We start from the raw sequence: 20798 nt of genomic DNA on the forward strand, positions 1-20798 counted from the left end.
ATATTTAACTATCTCTGCGAAATTTTTTATAATATTGTATTTTAAAAATTTAGGTTAATAGCTAACTTATACAGCGTATACGAGTATAATAAATAATATGTACAAGCCACATTTCGCTGCTAATAAAATCTGTAAGTGTTTAATATTTAGAAGTTGGTGACTATATATATTATGTTATATTTATTTACGATTTGTTTTTTTAAAAAAAGCTACTACTTACTAGTATACTATGATAGCTCTACAACTATAACGTAATAACGTACATTATATAATATAAAAATAACAGTTATATGATAAAGCCAATTTCCAAAATAAAAGCTATTTCAATTTTTATAGCAGATTCAAATTATGTATCGAGAGAAAAGTGGAAATTATTGATTGTGTACATACAAGATACGAGTATATAACCATTTTACATTTAATATACTTAACTAGACAATGCGATAAATAAAATAGTTGTTTAAAGACAATTTAAAAATGTTCGTTGCATAGGAATTTAAAAAATCGAATAGTTATATATATGCATAATTAGATTTATGTCTGTTTAAATAAAATATATTAGATGACCTAGTTTTAAACTAAAGAATAAAGAAATTAAAAATAACTTACGGTTCGGAACAGATTACAAATCCATTATGAAGTTTAAACAAAATTTTAGATCATTTATGTTATTTCTTCTATTAGATTAACTCTGATTAATAAAATGTATCCAACAATGATTGATAAGACGAATGAAAGACACGTATTATGATGCGTTTATAAGCTGCGAAACGAAGAAAATAATTTTGAACATTCCCTACAACTTAAGCATTGAATATGTAATTTTAAATATGGACACCAAATAACTGAAACTAAATATTTAACCTTAAGTCTGACTAATGACACAAATAGATTTTTTAATGCATTATGATTTGTGAAATACTTTCAATATTTATGTTATAGTATCATCCGAATTCTTATATAAAATAAAAAATAAGTATTTATATGTAGGAAATGTTTATATTAAAAGAAAGATTCAATTCGAAGATATTACACCTAGATCGCAGAAATTGATACGCAAAGTAACGTGTGATAGTCAATATTGTAGTTGTGGTGTATTGTGTCCAACTCACAAGACCTTGAGAATGTCATAGCTTTGTATATTTTAAAGTTGAATGGTAATCTATTAATTTCACATAAATTTGCTAAAATATTTAAATCTTCTTATATACGTAATAGAGTTGTATCATTACAGTTTTTAATTAGATGGAATAATTTCATCAAATCGTTGGCAAATAGAAATTTCTTGAATTTAAATAATTTAAATAAATAAATAAAATTGGAGCTAAATGAAAATGTTGTGGTATGTGAATAGAATAAAATGAATAAATTAAAAAATTGTATATGCTTGACAATTTTTTGCCATTGGAAATGTGTGATGAAATCCATACATAAAATTGACTCTTAATTACAACACATCGATTGCCATGAAATTTAGAAATAATAGTACAGAATCATTTACTACATCAAAATCTTTTGAAAAATTGAGAAATATTACATTGACTTAATGACCAGCTGAAAAAAAGCATCCAATATAAATTTTTGAAAACTAATATTAATTAATGGTCGATAGCCGTTGATCTAACTTTAATAAAACCATCATGTTAGCTTAAGTTTATTTATTTATTAATGGTTTTAATAGTTTTCTTGTTATATTTAACTCAAAAATCTTAGGTATTATAGAAATGAATGTGAAATATTCCGATAAATTGTTATAGATTACCTTATTCAAAATAGAGGTAACAAAACCTGCAAGTTTCCAAACAAATGGAAAATAATTAGAAGATGGTCAAACGTTGCATAATAAAAGAAGAGTTTAAGGTTTAGAGGAAAAAAATAATCAAGTCAAAAACTGAACAAAAAAGTAATATGCATCACAGGTAATAGGTCCCTGGCCGAATCTTGCGTGTAAAGGTAAACCAGCTACGTCAGTTTCACTAAATAGGATCTCGTGGAGTAAGATTATTTATACGTAATCGGATGATCCGATTTAAACGAGTAGATATTTATAAATTATATAATTTAGTAGGTATATTAGTAGTTATAGTATACCTATATAATATCTGATTTTAAAATACTATTATGTATTGTTACAAATATTTCCGAAATACTTTTCTTATATAGGTTATAAATTATTATATAATATATTTTACTTTTCGGTTAATATGTTTTTTTAAGATTCCATTAATGTCAAATGATAAACACGTCTCCTGCAATAACGTAATCGTTGTCGCCAAGTATTTTTGGTCTCTTTATCCACGCGACCACGCACAGTTATATATATATATATAATATACTTTTAGTGACCCTAAAAATTTATTAGATTTTTAACAGAGAATAATAATAATATATAACTACATTGTATTACACTATTATGTTATTATTTATACGATATGTATGTGTATATATAAAAACAAACACTCGGAATATCAACATTCCGATTGCACTTAACACCAATCGACGAAACCTCAGAGATATCTGTGGTATGCGCGCGTGCTTATAATGATACGTGTATAACAATAATTGTCTCGAGTCGTCAACCTTGCCCGATATATTTATACGAGACAAAAAATTATTTTCTCTCGGTCAACACGTTTTGAATGCGTCTGAAAATTTGTCATTTTTACGATCCATCCACCGCTGTCGCGTTCGTTCGTAAATCGTTTTTGCGACAAACTCGTATTCGTATATACAAATTATTATTCTCACAATGCACTATGCACACGTTAAAATAATACGTACTATAGTACTATTAATTAAGCATAAAATTCTTTGTAAAATCATTTGAATACAAGTTTCCGGATACGATAATATTTTCTTATTTTTGAGCAAATACAAATAATAGCTTTTTATAATTTTAAATAAAAAGTTATTACTGGTGAAAATATTCGAATAAAAGTTATAAGATACTTGTATTTAAATATTTTTTCGGATACAATAATATAGGTAGGTATTCAATATTTAAATACCATTTTATATAAATATACTCAATTTTTATATAACCTAAAGTCTATTATAAAATACAAGGCGATTCACCAAGCATGTTTGCCTCCATTGTTTCATTTAATAATTTACTTATTAAAATTCTGATGTTTGGAATTTTAAAGTATACTTAAAAAAACATACTTTTAAAATTTTGAGATTTTTATTCTATATACTAAAGATACTCTTATAATGATATAAATTTCTGTTTTCAAATGGGAACTTCCTTTTTTACTGTAAATTAGTTAGGTGGATTTGTTTTTAAAAAGTTTGATGAACTTAATTCGAAATTCAAACGGGATTTTTTATGGTTATTAAAATATTTATACTAAACATAATAATCCTTAAAAATGGTTTTATAAATATATATAATAGATTTAATATTGGATATACTTACTGTTCATTAAATACATGACCATTTAAAAAAAAAAATTATAAATAGGTATCTATTGATAGATTATAGTTTTAATTTTAGTTAACATTTTTAAATCACCATAACCTTTATTTTTTCCAAACCCATAATTATTATGTACCAACCTATTAGTTATTATCCTTAATACACAAAGGAAAATAACTAAAAACCCTATTCGTTCGAAATTTTTTTGTTCGTCAACATTTATAGAAAAATTATCTGTTAAATATTTTAAGTAGATAACGGGAGTTTTCGTTAGAAAAACAAAAGTTTGTATCTCTACAAGACATGCCCATATAGTACCTAAGAAAAAACTCGAATATTTTAAAATATGATACAATTTAAATATTCCAAAAGTCAGATTTAAATTAACTTTTATTGTAAAAAGGGCGGCGGTTGATCATACTTGATTAATCACCGCGTACCTATATAATAGTCGATAATATCCACTTGTAATGTCACTCGGGTGATCCATCCTTGTCTAAAAACCACCAAATCCGTCCGTTAAAATATAATTCAATATAACCAATAGGTATTATTAGAAATAATTACAGGATGGACACGTGCGATGTGCGGTAATGTATACGCATTACTTTACGTGTAACATAACTTTTTAGGTATGCACGTGGTACCGGTGGTACACAATATAATAATATTGTATTGTGTACGGAAGAAGACTTAATTTATTTTCCGGTGATCGTTTTACTCGGACAACAGACACGATTTTTCGTCTCCAATTACTATAATGGTGAAATTGGTTAAAATGGCGAATGGCGATATGCAATATTGTGTAGCGTGTATTTGTTGGCGGGTCATTAAACACCAGAAACGAACAAGTCTCGACATGTTCATATCGAGCGAATGAAATGCAACAACAAAAAAAAAAAAAACAATCAAATACCTATACGATATCGCGCCATAACACTACCTCACACCTATAATTAAATTTCGTGCACTGCACTCGTATTCGCGTAGAGGCACATTGACGAATTTGTGTAGGTATACAATGTTAATGTTATTATATAATAATGTGTTGTTGAATATTGTTGTAGGTACTGCAGAATCCTGTAGAAATTGGAAGATATCTATATGGCAGGGATGGTAAACCTCTATAGGTACACGTGTTCTGTGGTGTCAGTATCAAGTAATTTAAAAGTACAGACCTTGAATAATCAAATCAGTTATTTATTTAATGTTACATTGTAAAACTCTAAAGGTTTTTTTTTAAAGTATTACCTACTGTACATCCATTACATCCTCACAAGATAGCCCTATTTGATGCACGTACGTAACCTCCGTTGCTCCGTACCATTATGACTAGACGTCATTATCGACGTTAGATAACATATAAATGGAACATTAGCCACAGCGGATAATCGTCTATCTTGTGAGGTCGGACGAGAAATAAAGTTATGGACATACGTAAACTGCGCCCAAATGACTTTTTTTGTGTAAACTGCACTGAAAAAAGTGGTTATGCTAAAGTTTACTATAACACTATGCCTAAGCCCAAGAAGTGTATCTGAGTATTTTGTAAATTATTTTTATTAAAATCAAAGCCTGACGATGAAAAAAATGACACGATTTGCGGATTATTTGGTAGATGTATTTATAAGAGAAGAAGCTCAGCATCCACTTGAAACATGGGAGCTCAAGCATCAGCACAGCCAACTTTTATCACTGATGCATGCGAGTCATTTCCTTCTCATTTTAATTCTAGCTTTTATACAACTCATCCAAATATTTTTATGTTTATAGAAAAGTTAAAAAAAAAATTAAATAGTCACTAAATAGTACAAATGAACTCTTTAAACATCAAAATTTTAAAACCAAAAGCAAAAAAAGAAAAGCGAAATGTTACAAACTGTAATTAATAAGTATAATGGTGGTCAAACTCCAATTAGATGAATATGACGTATTAACAATATGTTATTATTTGTCCTAATATTATATTATTATGTTATCCTAAATTATACATTTTTTTTTTAATTTCACCAAAATATAGCTATTCGTTTTTAAAATTTTACCCGGGCGCAGTTTGCATGTGTGATTTTGTGTTTATACCAGTACTTTGAGAGCAGTGTATAATATAATCGCCAAACTACACATACAATTATATAACATAACTCCCTCGTCGGGGATGTATGCGCCCCTAAATCGACCTCTGACCCACACGTGCTCAACTGTAGAATGTGTTTAATACCAAATATTATGCATAACAAACAATATACAATCGATCGTATACAAAGGCATATTTTTAGTGGTAGACCATTGCACGTTTTGCTGTCATAGGTCGCGGTCGTATCGTTTCGTGTAGGTGCACGATAATATAGAGCGAGTCAGTCGCAAGTGTGAAAGTAAAAAAAAGCTCGAACCCGGCGTTAGGGGGCACTCAAAATACGCGTATGCAACAACAGAAAATCGAGTGACGAGATACGAGTACTCGCGGCATCGCGTCGACCTTGAAACGGACAAAAAACCATAAAAAAAAAAACAGTATCCCGTTCGATCGCCGGCGACTGTCACCCTCGCCCTACTATACGCGTAGACAACTGCAAAATATAAATGGGGTCAAAGCGGGACAGACTTCGGGGAGTGAGAGTACACCGTACACACATATACTGCTCTAACGATGATCGGCACATATATTTATTTTATCGTATATATTTTTATCATGATAGGTACGCACATACGGCGTGTCGTCGTGGGTGTTACAGCAACGGCCTCCGATGGGCGTAAATAATAATAATAATTAATATAATAATACAAATTCTTCATCACGCCGTATACGCGTTATGTGCGATGACAATGCATATAGTGTTATACGTCGTGAGTGTAATATGCAGTGTCGGGGTAAATCGCAGTAGACGTCTCCCTACCGGACGACTATATAACATGCAGATCTTTGCTGGCAAGGGATCGCGAATTAATTCGGAACTACACGTCATTTTTTTAAATCGTGCGACGCTCGACGTCCGGTCGTTAGTGTTTAGAAAACGTTTTATCTTACTCGCGCATTGCAAACGTATACGTTTTGAGCCACGATTTTAATGCAAAAACCATTTTTTTTATCCGGTGCTTCAAAATACCCGATTCGCGCTCCGTGCGACAGATATTTCAAGAATCAAATTTTTAATCGGCATTTCCGGGTCGTTTTACAGGTTTTCAGAGCGTATGAAATTGAAACATCGTACGAGCTTTTCGTGTAAATCGGGAAATGTAAAATGTCGTAACAAGATACATAATATTGCAGTTTATAATAATATTAAAAACGTCGAAAGTTAAACGACCGTTTTTCACCCAACGCAGTTACGTGCGTATAAAATAATTGTCGGTCATTACACGGCTAAGGGGCGTCGAAAACGTATTTATTATTTTTTTTTTAAGGCATTTATCCGAGTCTTACGCGGACGGGGACGGCTACGAGGCGAGTGTAACGTACGCGCACAATATCCGCGAGCGCGGCAGAGAACGGTTTGCGCGTTGACGGTTTGCCAAAACGAAATCGACCATCAAGGTCGTGTGCGGCTCGGCGCGAAAGAGTACAGTCAAACGCGGCGGAGAGGAGCGACGGCGACGGCGGCGCCGAGAGAGACCGAGACGGACGGACGGATAAATCAGCGCGCGTTGGCTCCGCGCGACTTTGCCGTCGCACACGATAATATTACTACGATATAATAATAATTAAAAGATCTCTGGCCGCAGTCGTCGACGTTTTTTTTTTTATTTCGCCAAAGCGCACACACTCGAAAAACGTGCATCCGATATAATAATAATAATAATAATATAAACGCACACCTATTCCAAGTACGAGCGCGCACACCAACACGCGCGCCAGCACACCGCGCGCGCAAACACGACGACATTATAACCGGTTCACCTTGACGTCATCGCGTAGAGAGCTGCCGACGCCGCCGCCGCCGCCGTTATAACGCGAGATTATACCCGACAAAAACCGTATAATGCTATAATCAATAATCATGCCGTTTATCGCGAACTCGTTTTTTATTCTTCCCATTTTTTTTTTTTTTTTGTTTCGTTCGACAACAAACCGTTTACATAACTACCACACTGTTATACCATTTACTACTTTTTTGGGCGACTACGGCCGTCACGAGTCGGGTGTACACTATTAGGTATCCTTTCCTTCGTACCACCTTCTTGTGTAAAGACGATGTAGTCATGACAAAGTCCCAAGTTTTTTAGGGGTGTAGAAAACGAAATAAAAAACACTGTAAATGTTGATTTTTCTAGAAAATAATTTTAATAAAATTTTTTCATAAATAAAACATCACTTAGTCAAAAAAAAAAAAAAAATCACACAAAAGCCTTAACGATAAAAATAATCTTAAAATCACAATAATCATTTGCACACAATAAATTTTCTCATAAATTATACTTACAATAATAAATTAAAATATCTAACATTAGATATCGTTATATAAATTCTTATAATCAAAAATATATTATCGTTGATTTTAAATTATTTTATAAACAAGAATAAAAAAAATTGCTTTGTTACACTCAAGAGCACCTAGGAACATGACTGATACACTTCAAGTTGTCTGCAAAAAGAGCGGAGGGATTGACAAATCACAAGACAAAAGTTAAGTCCAGTCAATACAAATGAATATTAATAGATGTACAATAAAATAGTATTTTATAAGTATAGCTTTACAAAAAAAAATTACATCTAATTATTAACTTTGGCCTATTTATTGTCTGGTAAAAAGCTTAAAATATCAGTTAAGTTATTGCATTGTAAACATGTACCCTTTATTCGGCACATAAAATATTATAATCTATAATGGTGAAGGAGATAAACTTGAAATATACATATAAAAAGGCAACACTGGTTTTTTCACGTAACAATTTCATCATAAAATTTTGTCAAGAACATTAAAAAAAATATATTATAATATAAAAATATTTTGTGCATTTCAATAATTTTATTAAAACATTCTTGGAATATCTTTAGTACTCAAAAACATTTTGAGCATAACATATACAGTAATTTATGGCTTACGTACAATTAAAAGGCATCAAGTGCAAAATTATTCTATCGCTACTAGTTTATTTGTATAAGTTAATAGTTAATTAATAATATTAAGGTCCATACATATTACATACTGTTGCGATAGATGGTGTGGTACCAATAAAACTACTGAGCACAATGTTAATGTTACCATGCCAGTCTACTACAGCAATATATATGCACCTTTATATTCAGTGAATAATACCATGGTACAGAGTAAATACAAAATAATAGACAAGTACAATAAAAAAGTATGATAACCTAGTAATTGCACGTTCATAATACATAAATAAATAAATAGGTAATTAATTTGATTTTGTTTTTTTTTTTTTTAATTACAATTCAATGAATAAATCATGATGTTCTACAATAGTATACACTATTACACACATTAAACATATAAAAAGAAATATATTAAAATAGGCTACAAAGAAATTGAGCAACTTTTGAAGCAATAATATCGGTTCATTAAAAATTTTGTAGAAAAATATGAAAAACTCACAGACAGGCAGGAAGTAACACCCAAATTCAGGATGTTTTTGATAAATTCATCCGTGTTCATAATTAACTGTAAATTAAAAGAAAATATATGTTATTATTAATTAATTATTAAAATAATCTGTGCTTAAATGACAAAACATGATCAATAATATTTAATTAAAAAAGGAACTTTATCAAATACATAATTAATCTATTTTATACCTATTATATACAAATATTTCTTCTGTGTTAAATTAATCAATGAAAATATAAATTAGGTTAAGTAAGTTTGATGTTAACTTGTAATTCTATAACTATGATGATGTGTAAAAAAATAATTTGAAGTACCTAATATAGGTACTAGAAGTCGATTAAATACCCACTTCATTAAATATAGTCAACAGACTATTTTTTTATGTATTCAATTTCTATAATGATTATCGATACTCAGTAAAGATTCTCACACAATACATAAGACACAACTATACAATTAAAAATAGGTATTTATACTACTAAAATAAGAATTAATTGAAATATTTATTTATTTCAAACAAAACCGGTGAATTCAAAATAATAGTTAATAATTTATTCAGAACATTAAAAAACAAATAGATCAAGTAGGTATTTGAGTAAAAATCTAAAATAATGAAGTATAAATGTTTATGAACTTACAGGTCACAGGCAGTTAACTGCAAATTCACATCCATTATGCATGTGTTCAACAACAGTTTGTTTTAATTGACATATCTGTTCCAAGAGTCTATTCAGTACTGTGGTAAGTTCAGAATTTTCATTTTTCAGTACTTTAACTTTATCTTCGAGCTTGGCAATACGCTCTAATTTTCTTCGGCGGCATTTGGATGCAGCTACTCGATTCCTTTGTCTTTTCCTTTCGAGTTTGATTTTTTCTTGGGATTCCATGTTGATTGGTGACATGGGTGGTGATGATGATGTGACACTGGGTACGGTTTGAGGTTCTTCTTTGATAACATGGTGAGGAATAATATTGGAAAAGTCATTTGAAGTCATTAACACAGAGTACTGGGGTTCCGATTGGTATTCCGAAGAATTACTACCACTGCTGGTCATTGGTATTTCTACTTGAGTGGCACTGTTAGAATCATTATTGTGGTGTAGGCATTTGAGTGCTTCGACAAACGGTTGTGCATACATTTCTTGCTCCTCAGTCACTGACTTGGGAAACAGAGACGGTGTTGGTGTGTTGATATGGCCAAGAGCGGTCTGTTGGGATATGTAGAACCGTTCCAACTCGGGGGAGCTGAACTTGAGCATGCGTAAGTCAGGCGATGTCAACAAAGGTGGCAGGACTTTCAGTTTCTTAGCCGAGTTCTCGTTATTGCAAGAGTTCAGGTCCAATGTCATCGGTCTCTTCAGGAAGTTAACTTCATTGGTGTGGGTTTCAACTTTGGGGATGAGAGGATCGTCGTAGAACGCTTCGTCCAACATCATGCAGCTGGACGAGTTATTTACCATTTTTGTTACTATGACACAAGCGCCCGCGCGATTACAGACTTTTTCGCTTATTTCGAACACGGTTTACGGAGGACCGTGTGATATACTATTATTAATTTTATTAACTAGATATAAAAATCAACCCAAGGTGGGTGTATATTATTGTATGAATAAAAAAAAAAAAATAATAAAAATTATAATAAAACGTAACAACAATATTATAAAAGTGTGCGGTGTGATAACACGGTGTGTATAAAAAACAAACGATCAAGTGATTAATCACGACGGTTAACTGAGCACGAACTCCGAACGACACGACGGAATAGCACACGGTACGCGAATGAATGAACGTCGGACGGCAGACCGCTCGGGCCCCCCCGATGTGGTCGGCGATGAGTCATCGCGTTATTTTCGGAAAGTAGTAAAGTACGTCATTTCCCGGCGTTCCCATTGGCTCGTCGGTCGACAGTGTCGACACATAGTGGACGCGGAATCGTCGGAGCACTTACCCGCCGCCGCCGCCAACACGGATCTAGACGGATAATGGGCATAGAGCGTCGGTGGTGACGGTGGTTTAGCGCCTTAGCGGTTACGCGATACCCGCCAACCGATAAGGCGTGCGGGTCGCGTGAATTCGTCGACAACCGAAACGGATTTCGGGTACTTTGATCGTGATGAAATCTGAAAATCATAATGTTTTTCACAATAATTCCACATTTATCCATATCCTCCCACACTCTTCACTCTTCACTGTGTACTTTGATACTTATAAATAAAGCAGCTAGCATTATGTAACAAAATAAATGGTTGAAAAAAGGGTTTAGGTTTACCAAAAAAAAAAAAAAAACGTTTACCTATTTAACTTAATCTTAAAATGCATAATTACATAGATAGGAACAACAAAATAGGTACATAAAAAATACAATTATATATTAAAATTAAAATTAAAAATTAAATCATTTAAACTAGGTACCTATATTATGTATTGATAGTAATGTAGTGGTAATTAAAAAAAGTTCTCCCTATTAGGAAAAAAGATCCCAGAATAAGAATTTAAAAAAATAATGCAATGTATACATTAAATATGGGTAATTTATATTAATTATAGTACCTATTATAATAATATCACATAAATTAAGTATAAAGGTATTATTTAAGAAATAAAATTAATAGTATGTTAAAAACATTGAGATATTGTATCTAAAATAATATGACGGGAACATTAAATTAAATTAATATTATGCGTGCCTAAGTTCGGTAATTTATTTTTGTATTAGGTATTGTTAGGCGTTAGCTTAGTTAAGACATAGAAATGTTTAACAAAAGTTAAAGTTTTGGTTATTTTTAGAGGATTTAAATCCGAGCTCTAATTATCATTAAGCAAGTAGGTAGGTATATAAAATGATTTTTTGCTAGGCATAATTTTTCTTGAATTTACTGTACTGCAGTATAGTAAAAGTTATCCATATAATATGATGCAGTGCCAATAATAAATGTTATCAATATTTATTATAGGTAACGATTTGAATTTTTGATTAAACTACAAATTTCGGTAGTTCGGTACTACGATAATTATTTTATCAATCATTTATGTATTATTTATATTTATAATTTGGCAGTTTCACATAGGTATACTTATTAGATTAATTGTTTCTGGCTTTTATATAGAAATATAATACCGGTGTATAATAAAATTATAGAAATAGGCATAATTTCAGTGAAAAATTATCAAAAAATGATAATTGTTGATTGAAAATAGCGTTTTAAATGTATTAGTCGAAAACCGGCAAAACCTATTTATAAAATATAAGTTATACCAATTCTAGAATTTTATAGTTTGATTTATGAAGCATGCACACTACGCCGTTTTAGATTCTAAACAAAGTGATGATGAATTAACCTATTAATTTTACAACAATGTGTTTTTTATGTGCATGTATTTTAGAGTAAAAAAAAAATGCTTTGGCTTAAAACTTCAGTATCCATTCCAATAGAAAAGTGAACCTAAGTAGGTACCGACGGTAGTACGCTCTACTATACACATTGTTGTCTGTACAGCAATGATAAATATTACTTAAAGTAAAATAAAAATTGTAATACCTAACAATTATTGTTGTTGAGCAAGTCATTGCGTGTACCCATGTGTGTTCAATTTTAATTTAATGATGATAATCATTTCATACGAAAAGCAAATTTTAATAGAGATCTATCAGCCTTATATTAGGCAATAGACACTAAGTATATATTTTTATAATGGTGTATTTACTATTTATAATGCTATATTATAGTATTTATTTTATTATTAATAATAAAGTGTAGATTGAATATTTTTTTGCTATAAACACACGGCATTTATCATTTATTATATTATTAATGTTGATGAAAATGATAGTATATATTTTGTATTTATATTATAAATATATTGTCATTGCGATTAACTTTTGAATCAATACCGGCTTTACGTAGAACGGTGCAGTGACCTATTCACTTTAATCTTATATATAATATGGTATAAATAGGATAAAATAAATTTATGTGTTTGAAATTTTCATTGTAAAAAAAAATAATATAATACACGTAGGTAATAGATAAAAAAATCAGCCATTAATATTTTTAAATAGCTATAATAAAACTTATGGAGAAACTTTTTGTATTGAATTTTCAATCTTTTCACATTTTTTTTTTTTTTTTATCGATATTTATAGAAAAAAATTAAAAACAATTGAACGACAATAATGTCGAAGTGTCTAAAATTAGTAAAATTATACCATTTTTTAATTTTTAGGAACTGCTTTTATAAATATTTTGTGAAAATTTTAAGAATTTACTATTATTTATTTTTAAATCAGAATAAGAAAATTGATTTTGTCAAAAACTGGTTTTACGTAGAAATGTCCTAATTTTTTTTTTTATATTTCTCAATTTTTAAGAAATGTACTGGGAATTTTTTACTTTTGACCTTCTTTACTCGCTAATACTAATTAATTTAACTTTAATAATAATTTTAATCCTATTTTTATTTTTAAAACTTTTAATCACCTACTCATATTTGTACACTTATTGGATTTTTATATACCATTTCTAAGGAGTGTCATGTGGGGTGATACACACAACAACATCTTTAAAATTTGAACTTTTGACTTCAAAATTCGAAAGATTAGTTTTTGAATGTTTAAAATGTTTAACATACTAAATAGGTAGACATATTTATAATTTATAGATTTATTGACAATGATATCGACTAAAAATAATTACAAAAGTATAAAATTAGTAGATATTTGTATTTTGTAAGGTAGACGTATAAACAGAGGTGCAATATAGAGTTAGGACAATTATGAGTGATTGCTGACAATTAGTATCCTATTTGTCTGAGAATGTATTAAAGAATTAAATTGTAAATTTTTAACCGTCTATTAAAAAATATATTTTTTTTTAACAATTGACCCTTATTAAACTGTTGAGTGTATATAGGGGCTGATATATTATAGTTGGAAAGGACCGAATGACTGATGATAACGAATACGCTTTTATAAATACTTACCTTTTATGTTGATTCCAAATTTGTTATTGTGATATGTTAGTACTTAGATTTAAATAGAAACTAGCTAATAGCTAATAAGTATGTATTTGTGACTATGCGGGACATTATATCTATAGTTTATAATGACCTTAGTTACCTACTTTTAAGGTTAGATTTATGTATAGTAACCTATGATAAATATCAAACTTACATTAAAAATAATAAGTTAAACATTTATTATTTTTTAACAAATGAGAAAAATATTATTATAAATATAGGAAACAAAAAAATAAACTATTTGTAAATGTTTATACTTTACACATTATTAGGTATACAATATGTCTCAGGAGTCTCATATTACCCTTCGTATTACCGTGGTAACAAAATATTTAAATGTGTTTTTTTTATAGTAATAAGATTTTGATTGGATGAATTAAGTACTTGAGTACTTGAATGTTTTAAAAATATATTTAAAATATATTCAAATTTAATGAAAATTGAATAAATCAGTAATCGTGTTGAAATTAGGTAGTGAATACGTATTTGGTTAATACATATTAAAACTATATCATTCTTACGAAATCAAACACCTAACTTGTTTGGTCAATTTCCGTTTTAATAAATATTTTTTTTTATTCAAGCTGTTATATGATAAAAATAGAACTATTTTCAATTTTTTTTTAACTAAATTGCATACATTTTATTGTTGAAAATTATACTATTAAATTGGATTTTTCTTACTAATTGCTGTAGTAGCTATTAAGTAAGCTAATAAGTATAACATTATAATAGATATATGATTTATCTCGGAGAGGTATAAAGCAACTAAGCCACTAAGGGTAATACTACTAATACTAAATTTCTACAAGTTTATATCCCACGTAGAATCTCAATTCACCGACAAATATGTTTACTGTTTTTTACAATATTTTCAAAACATTCCCCTTTTCTCGGCGTCACATTTTGTCTATAAATTTACTGGATTTATTAACATTTAATTAAATTTATTTTCAATTCATAGACAGCCGACAGGTAACAATAGTATTAAACTATTAACGAAATCAATATGAGAATGATGTTAACAGCAATAATATTTAGACGTTTTTCCACAGTCCTAGAAGAGACACAGAAAATTAACCATTATTGTAAGGTTGCTGCAGGGGGCAGGGCAATGCAGCTTTAAAGTTTAAAGTAGGTAATCGAAATGTACATAATTTCACAAACTTGAATAGAGATTACAAATCCTAGAGATAGATAAAATATTAAAATAATTCATTTTTTATTGATAGAGTTATTAATAGGTACATATTATATAATTTGAATTTTTTAAGATTAAAATCCAAAGGAATAATTATAGATATCAAATACATATATACATTAATATACCGTGCATATATACATAAAAAGATAATAATATCTAAATATGTCTAGGTATTACTGAAATCAATTTATGTAAGTACCTACCTTTTATATGAATCTAATTTTTTTTATTATTATTAAAAAATTTTTGTTATTGAATCAGTTATTGTACCATAAATACGAAACTGAAATAGGTATTTAAGATTGTAAGTAGAGCGATGAATGAATTGATTTTACATTAGCAATGATTTATTTTTTTATATGCAAAACATATCATGAATTGTACTTAGTGATAAGGTTGACATTGATTATAATATAATTTATTATAATTATTATAAGAAAAACTTATGGAAAATCTAATATTAAATTTTCAATTCTTAGCTACTTATACAAAACTTTTTATAAATTTTTAAACAGCAAAATAATTTGAAAATATTTATGACTTTGACGAATTTGATCAACATTCGAACTTTTAACGCTATTATAAAAAAAAATTTTGCCCATATATTTTTACAATTTTTGAATATCTATAAACCTCAATCATGAGGTTCTTTGTATTAGTTTTCAAGTATTTTGACTTGGCTAAAAAAATTTTATCGACATGTATAAAAATAACTAATATTTCAAATGCCTATAGTAGCATTCAAATATGCAAAATATTTTGAAAATTAAATTTTGCAAAGTATTTGCCAATCTAAACAACTGGTGAAAGTTTTAAGTATCTACGACTAATACTTTTTGAGTAATAACAAAATATTTAAAATTGTTCCAGAATAATTTTTTTTGTTATTGTTACTTATACGATTTCGTAAAAGTTTAATTCAGACGCTCGCAACATTTTTCCTATAATGACGCTCAAATATTCTTTATAGTTATAATATTATATGAAGGCAAATTTATAGAAAACTGTGTTGATTTTTTAACCTTGCATATAAATATTAAAAATTTTATGAATTTTCTACTACAAAATTACTTGCAAGTTTTCGTTATTTTGACATATTTTGTAAACATTTAAACTTTAAACGCTTATAAAAAAAATTGTGACTAACGGTTTTTAATTTTGTTTTTAACTGGAATAAAAACAGCTTATATAAGAAACCTTATATTAAATCTTTATTTTTCCAACATTTTTTTATCAACAATAAAAAGTAATACTTAGAAAAATCGAAAATTTCAGCGTCTATAAATAGTTTAAAAAAAAAAGCCAGAATATTTGGAAAATTTAACTGTGTATAGATAACATTGATATAAACATAGGTATGGTGAAAATTTTAAGTTTATTTTGTCATGCGTTTTTGAATAACAATACAAAAAATCTATTTTGTCGAAAACTAGCTTTGGTTAAAATTCTTGTTTTTCCTTCACTTTTTTGTGGTTTTTCCCGACATTTTTAAAAACTATTGGAAACTTCTTACTTTTGATGCACCAAGGATATTCAATTTGTTATCGGAAACCACCCCTGAAGTTTTAAATAGAAACATTACCTATTTCGACAAGTTATCTTGTATATAGACTGACAGATATCACAAAGAAAAAAAAAAACACTCATTGTAAATTAATACATTCATCCCTCCGTTCAGAATCTAAAAGATATTTCACATGTTACCTGAAAGAATTATTAATATTGAAGTTTTTATTGTTCTGGATGTTTCAAAACAAAAATAATAATAATAATAAATTAAACATATTCTATACATACCTGATGTGCATGGTAATATAATATTATTTATGTACTTATTGATGAACTTTGGACAAGCCACAATAAGCAATAATATACATCATAACTATGTATATAAATTATATTATTTTATAAGAATATTGTAACAGCGTGTTACACAACTTTTATAGGATTTGCATTCTAATTTATTTATAGTACTTTCATCAGTTTTACCATTGTCTTTTGGATCATTCTCAATATAACTTCTTCTTTTTGAATTCTAATTGTTTCTAGTAATGATTGTTTAAGTGTAGTTCAATTTTTACAAAAATTTTGAAATTCTGTTATTTTTTTCTATAATAACTATTTATAGTGTTAGATTGATACTTAATCCGAAAAGGGTCGTTCACAATACTTATAAATTTAAAAATTAATAATAATTAAACGATAACCCTTAAGCCCATAGATCTTTTGAATTGACTGGACTTTTCTTAATAATATATTATCTACTTGAATCTAACTATCAATATAATACATTGAAAAGGCATTTTTTTCGATAATTAATAATGGATTAGCCATACATCAATTAGAAATAAAAAATATGATAGGCAACTGCCTTAAGTCAATTTTTTTTTGCTATTAAAACATAGAGATAAATAGTATTATTTTTAACTTTTTTAAGATAATAGATATCATTGCAAGATACAAATTCGACAACCGTTCATTTATAATACATATGTAAGCTATATGCTACCTAAATGCGTTTTAAACAAGTTATTATGTTTTTTGTAATATTAATATTGAATACGTATAGTACACAAATACAAATGATTTACATTTTTTTTTTAAAATTAATAATAATCAAATATTACACTGTGGACGATAGTAATATGAATCATAATATTATATGGACAGAAAGTAGGTATTCATTTTTTTTCTATCAAATAAAACTTTAAAAAACTAACTGCCAACATTATATACATAAAAAGAAGCAATAGTCTTATTTAGCATAACAAAAAATAACCATAGTTTTTAAACATCCAATGTCCATAAAAAACTAATATTGACATTTTTTAGCTGATTGTAGAGTAAATATATTTTTTATTAGTGATTTTAAGTAAACCAAATAAAAGAAAAAACAAAATTGTGGAAAAAATTATTTTGTTGTTTACTGTATAAGAAAATCAAATTACACCAAGTTAAATGTTTTTATTGAATAAGGTTTAAAAAATGAATAGTGTTTATTACAAGTATAATATCAAACATCCTCTAATAACCACTTTTATTAATTTTTGTTTACACTGGTTAAAAAATAATTTACTTTATATGATATTATGATATTATTAGTTATTAATTATTACTGAAGTAGTATAAAATAGAGTATGATTATTTATAAATTGATACATTTTACAATTGTATTATTAAGTGTATCTTAAGACTCGTGATTTTATTTATGTTTCTTCAGGTTATTTTAATTATAGACAAATATTGCTATCATAGAAGTGCTAACACTGATCTTAAATTTAATGAATGGGTTATAATCAGATTGAATCTGTTTAAAGTTTAATAAATATATTTTTAAATATAATTGTTGAAAATGTTCTTCTTTTGATTAATTTTGATATGGAATTAAAACGTAACAAAATATGTTAACAATACATTTTAGGTAGGTACTTACAAAAAAAAAAAAAAAAAGAAATGATAAAAGAATATTTTCCGCAGTTTAAATACAGGTAGATATCATGGTCATTTACACTCTACATCTCGTATGTGTTCAGGTATAAAATTCAAGAAAAATATTATTTTTATTAATAGATTTTCTATAAAATATATTTAAATTATTTCATATTAGAAAATATATATATATTTTTTTAATTCCATCATTGTGAAGTTGATGAATTCATTTAATGATAGCTTTAAATACATATTTACGAAAGTAGTCAACAGAACATCAGTAGCAATACATATTGTTTATATTTCCATTAATTAAATTTATAATGTATGTTTATTAAAAAAAAAAAAAAAAAGACAGTAAAAATAAATATACATCAGATATATAAACTTTACTCTTTTACATTAACAATGACATTTTGTTCAATATTATCCTTGGTAATTATTGGCAATTCCTGTACACCTCCAGCATAAGATATTTTAACTTTAAACTTGGGCATGTTGATAATACAACGTTTTTGTACTTCTAATATGCATTTTTTAAGGAGATCATATGCTTCTTGATAATTTGCATCTAAAAATAAAATCAATAGTTATTATTTCAATTTAAGAAATCATTTGTTGAACTTTTAGCTCTATTTATATTAGTATACTTATTACATAATAGAATCATTACAGAACATTTTGATTTTGTTTTGTTTAAAAGCAATAAATTTAAAATATATTTGCTGAAAAATAATTCATATTTTGTTTTCAGATATACCTATTAGATGGGCTTAACTTACTAAAATATCATCAAAATAATAAATAGTTATATTTAGACATGATATACATTAAAAGTGTAATAAGGTAATAAAGCTTCAACTCTTCAATTACTTAAAACATTTTACTAAAAAATTTAAATTAATCAATGCTAGGTAACTCAACTGAAAGATTAAAATTTAAAATGCTTTAATCCCTTATAGACTTCAAGATTAACTTAATTTAAACTTATCATTCAAAAATTGTTTATTGTTTGATTCTTAATACTTAATATACAAGTATTTATGATATATTCAACAGCGATTAAAGTATTATAAATTCCTTACTGTGACACCAGACCAGTTTTAAAATTAATAAAAATGCCATATCTGAATAATCTATCATCTGTCTTATAGTATAGGGTTAATGTTTACAATCCAATTTAAAGAAAACAATTTAAAACTAAATTAAATATTTAATACTTATAAAATTATTCCAAAAATAAAATTTGTACAATTACCTGGTTTGTAGTAACGGTCCATAACTGTAATTGTCATCATACCACCATATCCATGAGCACCATAAGGAACATCTACTTGTGCTCCCAAATAATCAATGAAGTATAAATGTGATTTTTTCTCAATTGGATTGTATCCACCGAGCATGAAGTTAACTTGATAAGGACTCTACGCACAAGAATAAATACTTTTAATACAATTAATTTTTTATTAAATAATATTCAAACAATTTTTAATTTAAGAACTAGTAGAAGAATATGAGGTCTAATTCAATTTGAAAGCTTTTAAACTTTCTCCATAATAAATAAGCAAATAAAAACTTAATCATAGTTGCTCAATTAAACAATTACTTGGCTTCTAAGGTGTTCAGCAACAGTTTTACGAGTGAAAGTCGCAATGGCTGGAATGGATAAATCATATCCATTACGCATGCGATAAAGTTTGACATTTTGAGTGATGTACTCTGCAAATCTAGGTACATCGCCTGCTTCACCAGTAACACCCATCACTACTTGATTGGTGATGTTGTAAGTTTTGTCTTCATCTGTATAAGAAAAATAATTTCGTCCAGGTATAAAGGTACAGTCAGATAGAATACTATAGTTTTATAAATGTCTTACCGTCTTTCATGACCATAATACTGTGGGCAGCAGTCATGTCCGTGGCGATGAGTACAAAATCATTGAACTTTATTCCAATAACGGTTTCCATTTTGTAGCAGTCAGATAATAATTAATAATTTTAATTTACTTTCAACACGGTATTTGAATTTTAATATACTTAATTACTAAAAAGTTTAGGTATACAATTGTAAAATGTGTAATGACTATAATGTGTATAATGTTTTGTAAAAAGATAAAATGATTGAGCGGTTTTTCGTTTCAGTAATATTAAAAACAAACAAAACCGTA

General features: G+C 28.0%; 2 protein-coding genes across 2 annotated transcripts; both read right to left on the minus strand.

The window, feature by feature from the left end:
• Nucleotides 1–7672: 7672 nt before the first annotated feature.
• Nucleotides 7673–10771, minus strand: LOC114122336 (transcription factor Jun). Its single transcript, XM_050200684.1, has 2 exons — nt 9621–10771; nt 7673–9036 (listed from the first exon to the last, which is right to left on the minus strand). Exon 1 carries the CDS (start codon nt 10440–10442, stop codon nt 9624–9626), a length of 819 nt encoding a protein of 272 aa, XP_050056641.1. The 5' UTR covers nt 10443–10771; the 3' UTR covers nt 7673–9036; nt 9621–9623.
• An 8137-nt stretch (nt 10772–18908) lies between these two features.
• On the minus strand, nt 18909–20736 carry LOC114122301 (proteasome subunit beta type-2-like). Its single transcript, XM_027984923.2, has 4 exons — nt 20508–20736; nt 20238–20431; nt 19890–20055; nt 18909–19202 (listed from the first exon to the last, which is right to left on the minus strand). Exons 1-4 carry the CDS (start codon nt 20596–20598, stop codon nt 19021–19023), a joined length of 633 nt encoding a protein of 210 aa, XP_027840724.1. The 5' UTR covers nt 20599–20736; the 3' UTR covers nt 18909–19020.
• Nucleotides 20737–20798: the final 62 nt, after the last annotated feature.

Source organism: Aphis gossypii, chromosome 2, assembly GCF_020184175.1.
Source record: "Aphis gossypii isolate Hap1 chromosome 2, ASM2018417v2, whole genome shotgun sequence".
Taxonomy (NCBI): domain Eukaryota; kingdom Metazoa; phylum Arthropoda; class Insecta; order Hemiptera; family Aphididae; genus Aphis; species Aphis gossypii.